This window comes from Salvelinus namaycush, chromosome 17 (genome assembly GCF_016432855.1).
Source record: "Salvelinus namaycush isolate Seneca chromosome 17, SaNama_1.0, whole genome shotgun sequence".
NCBI lineage: Eukaryota > Metazoa > Chordata > Actinopteri > Salmoniformes > Salmonidae > Salvelinus > Salvelinus namaycush.
In genome coordinates this window covers 26,352,447-26,362,312 of record NC_052323.1, presented here as the reverse complement: position 1 = coordinate 26,362,312, position 9,866 = coordinate 26,352,447, and the positions used below count along the sequence as shown (strand labels likewise).

At 42.0% G+C, this 9,866-nt stretch overlaps 1 protein-coding gene across 1 annotated transcript; it reads right to left on the bottom strand.

Moving 5' to 3' along the window:
• Window positions 1-3,842: 3,842 nt before the first annotated feature.
• LOC120062503 (iduronate 2-sulfatase-like) lies at window positions 3,843-9,866 on the bottom strand. Its single transcript, XM_039012526.1, has 9 exons — window positions 9,641-9,866; window positions 9,185-9,321; window positions 8,889-9,066; window positions 8,298-8,386; window positions 7,802-8,002; window positions 7,260-7,430; window positions 6,878-7,004; window positions 6,367-6,540; window positions 3,843-5,628 (listed from the first exon to the last, which is right to left on the bottom strand). Exons 1-9 carry the CDS (start codon window positions 9,714-9,716, stop codon window positions 5,096-5,098), a joined length of 1,686 nt encoding a protein of 561 aa, XP_038868454.1. The 5' UTR covers window positions 9,717-9,866; the 3' UTR covers window positions 3,843-5,095.

Genomic DNA, 9,866 nt, shown 5'->3' with positions numbered 1-9,866 from the left:
GATCCCTGTTTATTGAAGATGAAATCTCCCATCATTCATGTCTGTATTATCTCATCTACCAGGCAGAGAAGAAGGAAGCATCTCTTATCTGTCACATTGTGACTATATACTGTACAGATGAGTAACACCAAACCATGCAGTGAAATGGAAACATGTTCTTCTTGAATTAGAAAATACGTATTTATGTTCAGCTGAATAATGCAAATGAGTTTGGGCCAATTAACAAGAGCAAATCAGTCTCCTCAGTTTAGCTTTAGGGGATGACATTTATCACAGGCTGCAAATTGATATAAACATTTCTCTACTCCCATTAGGATGTTATTTTCTTGAACAATAACTGTGTATGGTATAAATAATATTTTGTAGCCATACTTTCATTCTTTCAATAATATATTGGATAGTCTTCCCTTGATGATAAGTGCTTGAGCTGCTGCTGCAAAGATAAATGATGCATTTCCACCAATTACATCACGACTATGTGCTGTAATGCTGTGCTGTAATTTCAGTTCCACCACCACAAAAGCTCTTTTAATTGCATGTTTAAGACAGAAGCGACTAGCTGTCCTTTAAAGCAGTGTGATATACAACTATTTCATTACACTTAATGTGCTGGAGTGATTTAAGCAATCTAGCAATGCCCCTGGGATGCATCTCTCTCTAATTCCACAATCTCATAGTATTATTATTATTATGATTAGCCACAGTGTTTTTTCACAAGTAGTGTCCTCATTTTAACTCAGGTCGTTATGATTCCTGTTTTAGCACCCTGCCTGCACCAGCACCTCCTTCTCTGACTTGGTAAAGCGTAAACAGATGGCCCTGTACCATCGGAGATAACAGCACATCACAGCAGATGGCAGTCTGAAGGGCACAGACCCCAACATCATCATGCTGAGGATAGAGGGAGGAGAGGAGGGACTGAACCTTGGGGTAATGATCTTACACCTCAAGTCCTTTTCCTCCCAGTGTCCCTAAGGTTCAGTGAGATGCTTTCACATAGCACCCTAGTAGAAACTCTACAATTAATCGATTAATTTAAGTAGATCGACAGGTTTTGGAAAATGGGTCATCTTTATTCATAAAACCTATAGCAAATTCACCACAAAAAACATTTGCATATTAATTGATATTGGCATACACATTTGAATAACAATTTCAGACAGCAATATTATGTTTGTCTGAAAATCTTAGTGGGTTTTATTAGTAACTTCACGTAATTGTCTGATATGGAATGTTTTCACATGGAGCGTCAACTCTGGATCTGTTTAACTTTGTAATGCATCTCCATGGAAATGATTATGACTGAAATGAAACATGGCAGCTGTCAGTAGAAAAGGAGGTAAAAAAAAAAGATGAATTATGCATCTTTGAAGTTTCTCTCATTAAATACACAGACAGTCGGGTAAACAAGAGTCAAAGATAGTAGGTCTATTTAAAGGACTGACCAGTACAATAGTGTAAGTGGAGTTTTTTTGTCACACAACACACTGCCACAGATGTCTCAAGTTGAGGGACTGTGCAATTGGCATGCTGACTGCAGGAATGTCCACCAGAGCGGTTGCCAGAGAATGTCATGTTGATTTCTCTACCATAAGCCACCTCCAACATTGTTTTAGAGAATTGGGGGAGGGGTTGGGTGTTAAGGAGTATTTCTGTCTGTAATAAAGCCCTTTTTTAGGGGAAAACTAATTCTGATTGGCTGGGCCTGGGCCTGGCTCCCTATGCTGCGCCCCTGCCCAGTCATGTGAAATCCATAGATTAGGGCCTAATGAATTTATTTAAATTGACTGATTTCCTTATATGAACTATAACGCCATAAACCTTTGAAATTGTAGCATGTTGCCTTTATATTTTTGTTCAGGATATATATATATATATATATATATATATAAATAAATATAATCTTACAAACAAAAGCATTGTATTCTTTGAGACGTATAAGGGCTATCCATTATCAACACTGAAATATCCCCTTATTGCTACTGTATGTTGAGAGCATAGTAGTGCCCACTTGTCTCCTATCCCAGATGGCTTTGTTAAACACAGCTGTCAACATGTTCACTACTGAGATAGCCCACAGCCAGAGCAGAGGACTACATCTCAGTTTCACTGTGCCAGAAGAGAGGGGGTGATAGAAAAGGGAGGGGAGGAGGGGGGCAAAGACTCTCTGCTGGCCTGGCTGGCGCTCTGCCTCACTAGGCCAGATGGAGGGCATCAGATCCTGGGCTGTAATATCTGCTACACCATTCACTGGAGCACTGCTGTCTACCAGCCATATCCTACAGTACAACACCCTCTGGAGAGAAACACTGTCTACCAGCCATATCCTACAGTACAACACCCTCTGGAGAGAAACACTGTCTACCAGCCATATCCTACAGTACAACACCCTCTGGAGAGAAACACTGTCTACCAGCCATATCCTACAGTACAACACCCTCTAGAGAGAAACACTGTCTACCAGCCATATCCTACAGTACAACACCCTCTAGAGAGAAACACTGTCTACCAGCCATATCCTACAGTACAACACCCTCTGGAGAGAAACACTGTCTACCAGCCATATCCTACAGTACAACACCCTCTGGAGAGAAACACTGTCTACCAGCCATATCCTACAGTACAACACCCTCTGGAGAGAAACACTGTCTACCAGCCATATCCTACAGTACAACACCCTCTAGAGAGAAACACTGTCTACCAGCCATATCCTACAGTACAACACCCTCTGGAGAGAAACACTGTCTACCAGCCATATCCTACAGTACAACACCCTCTGGAGAGAAACACTGTCTACCAGCCATATCCTACAGTACAACACCCTCTGGAGAGAAACACTGTCTACCAGCCATATCCTACAGTACAACACCATCGAAAGAGAAACACTGTCTACCAGCCATATCCTACAGTACAACACCCTCTGGAGAGAAACACTGTCTACCAGCCATATCCTACAGTACAACACCCTCTGGAGAGAAACACTGTCTACCAGCCATATCCTACAGTACAACACCCTCTGGAGAGAAACACTGTCTACCAGCTGCTCCTCTCAGCCAAGCTACAAGGACTAGGCACATTTGCCCTCGAGACATAGTGCATTTCATGCAAACATACATACTGTACATATAATGCAGTTTTGAGTTTGAGGAATAATATCGTTTCTAATTACCATATTCTGCAGGCAAGGGCAGACAAAAAAGATACACTAAATCAATGATAAAACATAGAACATAACATTGGGCATTTTTGCAAATCTGAGTTCATATTGAATTACTGGTGTAGGCCAGTTGTTTTGAATAGTTGCTGTGAGCCATAACCAATCTCAATACCAGACTATGGAGACAGACAGTGTTCAAAAGAATGAGCACTTCATGAGAGAAAGCTTGCTCTTGATCGCCAAGTCGCTCTGATTGCCAGTGTAATAGTTGTCAGACTAGTTCCTAACAGTCTAGCTGTCTTTTGTGGGTTTGACATTAGGCTGAAAAAGAAATCTTTACTCTCCCTCCTCCAGCAGGGTCCTGCTGTTGCAACTTGGGAGTCATTTCCAAAACAAAGATTTGGTTTTCAGCAACTTTCTCTCAATTCATTAATCGTCATCAAGCATGTTTTTCATGAATAAATTGCCATTACCTGCTACCCTAATAAGGTGCATCTGAATCAAGACAAAGTGACACTAATTTGATATGGATTTGTTAAATACCAACAAATGGGGCTTGATTCCTAAACACAACCAACCAATCTGCATGTGACTTTCAAAACCAACCCTGGATGTAACAGATATTCACCACACACATCACTTGGTTGTAGCAAAGTAATAATTATCTTAAGCAGTGATCCATTACCACGTCCACATTGATTCCTTGTTTAATCATATTAACAGGTTTGCATGGTTAATGCCCATTGTCTATCAGTGTTAGGTCACATTGTCTACTTCAGGGTAATAACACTCCTGTGTGAGTGAAGCTCTCCCGTCATTTCACATCGGGATGGTGGTGTAACTCAAGGTTGAGTGTCAGTGCCTGACAGATTAAAGTCAAATAAACCTATTTTAGTGTATGCGCTACCTTAAATTTCTTCAGTAGATCCACTCTTACGAAATAAGTAGTGAAGATTACACATTTGTATATAGGACTAGTTGAGTAGTAAGAATAATTACTTTTGGACAATATGTTTGAGGAGTTGCACATTCTCTCCAGATAGCACTGTCTGGGAGCTGAAAGACACTGCCTCATTCACAGGGGAAGAAACCTAACTGGGGAACATTCTCTAGCAGAACTTGGAAACAGGAGTTGAAAGAGAATTAAAATCACAGATAAAGTTGGAGCACAAATGAAATTCCCCTTTGGCGCGAGCAATTAAAATAAGCTTCAATCAGCCCATGGATCCATCTCCAACTGGCCTGACCTCACTTTCAGACTGCAAAAAACAAGACTGGAATTTTCCAGCCCAGCTCGCAATGAAGCCTGTCTGCTGGTGCTGAACACATGGGTGCTCCCCAAGGATGCACCCCAGTATTTTCCTTCTACTGTACATTGACAAGAATATCCCCCCCAAAAAAGAGACATGATTATTTGGATTGAATACATTTTAGAAATTCATACTTGTACATGTTTCAAAAAAGTATCTGTGTGCAAAGTATGAACGTGGATAGTTTTACAGTTCAGCATGTTCACCAACACCTCCATGTTGACCCTAATGATCTTTCCCTATATTATACACATTTCACCATCACAGTTTGTTACAGTACATTAGGAAAACATACCTTATGCTTGAAAAATAAGTCTACTGATCTCAAACCTAGCCTACTGATAACTCCAATAGATCCCTGTTCACTGGTTATGTTCGATTTAGAGCTGGTGTCAAATTCTTGCCATTGAAATTCACCATCGACATTCAGAAACCTGAACTGCTAAGAGAATGACTACACCTAAAAACCCTGTATTGTAGGTTAACCATACGCTAATGGTTAACTACCTAAAGTGCCAATAGAAGCTGAAACAATCTAGTAATAGGCACTTGCCTAGAATGGAAACATCCCTTATGAACACAGCAAAAATAAAGATCTTCCCTCCTAAATAGTTCATTACACAAAGCATCATGCCATCCCTTTAGATTTAGTCCCTGCAGTGAGGTATAGGAGGTGTTGTTTGAGGGTCTGTGCCCAGGGCTGCTGCTGGCCCAGGCCCAGCTTGCAGAGCAGCAGGCTGTACTCAGAGCTGTTGTACAGGTTGTGGTCCTGGCCTGGGTCTTCCTCCAGGAGGTACAGCTCCCCACCGTGCACGTCTGACAGGTTAGCATGGAAGCTAGCTGGGTCGAAGCCCGCCCACACGGTGAAGCGATAGTCCCAGGAGCGTAGAGAATAGCCCATTATCCGGATGTCCTTCAGGTCGGGCAGGTCTGAGTTCTCCTGGGGGGTGTCGGCGGGCCGGGGGTACTGGCTGAAGGCAATGCCATCAGACTTCTTTCTGTTGTTGTCGTTGTTGAAGGTGTTGGTCAAGTCGTGTCCCTCGGTGCAGAGCTCCACGTCGAAGGAGTTGTCGGGACAGGGGAGCGGGGGCTTCAGCCCAGCCAGGACAGACACAGTGGGGAAGACGTCTAGCAGCTCGTTCACGTTGCTCACTGTTCCTCCTGTGGAGAAGAGTCACAGCCCCACAACCGATAGTCTACGACATTATATGGGGAATAACAATGTTACATAGGCTACCTGTCTAAATGCAGCCTAATGCTGATATTTTCACCAATTACCATTTTGACCAATGAGATCAGCTCTGAAAAAGTAGTGATTGATCAAAAGCCCAATTAGTGGAAAAAATATCAGTATTGTGTAAACGCAGCCATAGTGGAGCACAAACTTCCTGCAATAATCTGTCCTGGGAGAATGACTAGAAGAAAGCAGAATAGTGTCTCAAAGGTTGCATTTACACAGCCAGCCCAATTCTGATATCGTTTTCACTAATAGGTCTTCTGACCAATCACAATAGGTCTTTTCACATCAGCTCTTTTTCCAGAGCTGATCTGATAAGCCAAAATACAAATACCTGGAAAAAGCAGAATTGAGATACCCGTCTAGACGCAGCACATTTACTCAATTGCGTACGCCTCACGTCCTATCCTTCTCAGAACCCATTGCATGAGAAGGCCAGAGGTCCCTCCCCTCTGCCAATGGGTTGAGAAGACGAGAGGAGAAGACGCGAGGAGTAAGCAATTCAATCTTCCTAATGGCTTCCTCTCCTTCACTACCACTGATGGGAAGAATAAACTGGATCCGTTTCCACCATACTGCCATCATCACGTCTTGCCAGATCAGTGATAAAAAGTGCACGAGGAATGAAAACTAGTTATTGACTATAGGAGTGTATAGTATACCTTGTGTGAAGCGATGTGGTGTTGGGCCAAACACATCCATGTAGGGGAAGGTCTCGTCCTCTGGCCAAGGACGGACTGCAGTCATACCTGCTACGTAGAACATTAGTGGAACGCGAGTGGCCACGTCAAAGTTGCTGTATTTGGCCCATTCTCCATGCTCCCCAAGTGACCAGCCTGTAAGAGAAATGACTAATATTACAAATACATACCTAAACACCAACTTATTTAAACAAGACTAACATTTAATTATCGCTATACAACATGCATAAACAGTTCCTAGTCAAGTCAACATAAGGTTTGAAGGGATCCAAGCTTGAGGCTGGTGAAGTCTGTCAACTCAGAAGCGTAAAGGCAGAATTTGTGTTGTCACAGCCCCATCTAGTGGACAAACTACACAAGCAATTTACCTGTTGACAATCTATTATAGGCTAGACAGCAGTTTGATGTATGCAGCAGATTTCCCATCTCTACAGTACATAATGTATTGAAACAGAAGGAAGAGTTGACTTACCATGGTCAGATGTAAAGACCACAACAGTGTCTTCAGCCAGGCCAAGATAATCCAGAGTATTCAACAACCGACCCACTTGGGAGTCCATGTATGACACAGACGCATAATAGTGCTGTTGAATCTGGAGCTGAATCCAACATTTATGGTATATCAATAATACATAACAGTATGCAACCTGCTGTAGTATAATATGCTGCTTCTACCTGTAGATTTTTGTAAAAATGTTTAAATAGTTCAACATTTATCTGCATCATATCACCTCATGTAACAGATTGGAAGTAAAGAAACCCACCAGTTGTGCTTCAACCATCTATAGCCACATTAAAAACAAATTAGAAAAGATACTTTGTTCCTGCAAATAATGAAAGTACACCTAACCAACCTGGAAATCCTTTGGGATTGGCCCGTATGGGAAGCTGATGTTTAGAGCTTGGACATCTTCCCTTTTCCTGATGTCAGTCCAGGGATTGTAGGCCACGCTGGGGAGGCCTTTAGGAACGTCAGGGTCTGGAGCCAGGCTCATCTTATCCAGGGGATAGAGTGTCAAGAAGTCCTAATACAGAGTTACGCAATTTAAGAACGAAATTACAGTTTACAAGAGCAAAGGCAGTTTCATCAGTAGGTTACAAATCATACCATCTACATTTATTGAGAGATTTGTATTTATTGCTCATCTACGTCATGGTTTAACCCAGCGTATTCCAAACTCGGTCCTCGGGACTCCAAGGAGTGAACGTTTAGGTTTTTTACCTTAACACTACACAGCAGATCCAAATGATCAAAGCTTAATTAGTTGATATTTGAGTCAGCGGTGTAGAGCAAAAAACAAAACGTGCACCCTTAGGAACCTGAGGACCGAGTACGGGAAACCCTGGTTTAACTGCTCCTGGTGTTATGATGAAGTAAGCCAGGCAGCTGCAGTACCTGTGGGATTCTGAAGGGAATGTGAGGTTTGTGGAATCCAACAGCCAGAAAGAAATTCTTGCCAGAATCCCTTGTGGACTTGAGCAGCCTGATGGCCTCCTCTGTGCTCTCCATGTCTGGCAGTGTCCCAAGAGGGGTTTCAGACACATTAACTGAGCACAGCAGGTTGGCATGCAGTTTGCCATCACTGCCCTTGCAAACCTAAACAAAGCAGTACATTTCATTCATGCTAAACATTAAACCTGTCGGAATTTGTTAAAATGCATGAGAAACATCTTATATTAGGCAATTAAACTAGACATAATACACAGAGGGCTCAAATCAGACATGCATAAGCATCTGTAGCCATTTATCTTAAAACGAATGTCTGTATACAGAATGGAATCCATTCACTAAAGTAAATAGACTATTCAGCATACCGACATCATTTAAGCCATATATGGCTAAAGCATCTGTAGACTAGGGAGTTATGGCAGCAGTCAATACAAACACTGACCTTCATATTTTCATACTTGAAAGAGGGAGGATGATAAGGAGGTACAGACCAGCTGTACGGGTAATCATCCGAGTGATTAGAGGCTATGCCTTCAGCACAAAACACAGCGATATTAGTATTAAGACGACATGGGACACAGCCTCTGGCAATTTGATAGATTCACGTCACATGACAAGAGATCTTGCTTATTTTGTGCAATAAGGGGTTTTACAACATTGAACACTGAGGAGCACACAAGATAATTGTTACTAATTTTTCAATGCAGACTTATAAGAAATCACCAACCACTAACATTTTAAGTAGGTCTAAGACAAACGGCAGGTTGGCATTTATTGGGATGAATCTTGTCCTGGCGGCAGCTCTGCTGGTTGGTCACTAGACACAAAGTCAGATTTGAAACCTAAACACACTGCTAACCTTACACCCAACTTTCAATTAGGACCAAAACAAACATTTGTTTATGCATTTTTTACTATATAACCAATTTTGACTTTGCGGCTGGCCCATCTAGCAGAAACCACTCAGCCTTCAGGAATAGATTCATCCCAATAAAATGTCAACCTGCTAACAAAATGTCTAGGATCCTTTTACCTGGGTGAAAAACCTTTCCAACCGACATGGTGGTGTAGCCCTTTGACTTGAAGTACTGAGGGAGAGTGGTGTAGTTCCCCGCATGCACTCTCCAGTAGGAGTTAAAGTCATATAACCGGGTTGTGTCAGGTCTACGACTTGTTAGCAAGGAGGTTCGACTTGGTCCACACACTGCTTGCTACAAATTGAATGAGAGAGACAAAATGGGACATTAATTTATATAGTTACAATCACTGGTAGAAAATGAATTACCAACTAAAGTAGGCTTGCGCTAAATCACTTTGTTGTAGGACTACCTGGGCATATGCGTTGAGAAAGACGTTACTTTTAGAGGCAAGTTGATCAATGTTTGGGGACTTTACAATAGGATCCCCGTAGCATCCTAATGTTGGTCTCAAATCGTCAGCCATGATGAAGAGAACGTTGCGCCTAACTAAAGAAAGACAAATTTGTCAAGGTTACAATGGCTGCGTTCACACAGGCAGCCCAATTCTGATTCCCTCGCTACTAAAATTGGTCTTTTGACCAATCAGATCATGTATTTCGCAAAAGTTCAGAATTTGGCAGCCATCATTTCCCCGCATTAAAAATCAGCTACAACGTAGCAAGCTTTGAACGAACACCATACATTGGGCAACATGACTAAAGTTGTAACAATGTTACTGATCAATAATACGTTCTCACAGACGCCTTTCAAAACTCAACATCAACAAGAAGCGATTTACTATAAAGGTTTTTGAAAAGTGAGTTACCTGTTTTTGCAACAACGTCATGAGAGAACATACACAGAATCAGGACGCAAACCCATTTCTGGACAGACAGAGACATCGTGAGGCAACGCAGCTTCTCAAAGCTAAGAAAATGTTAAGCTAATGAAGCTCGTGCATGGTCTATAAGGGTATTGCATGGACATATACACACACGCGACTACTAATGACTGTGTCAAAACATTGATCGCGTCGTGTGTACTGAAATATC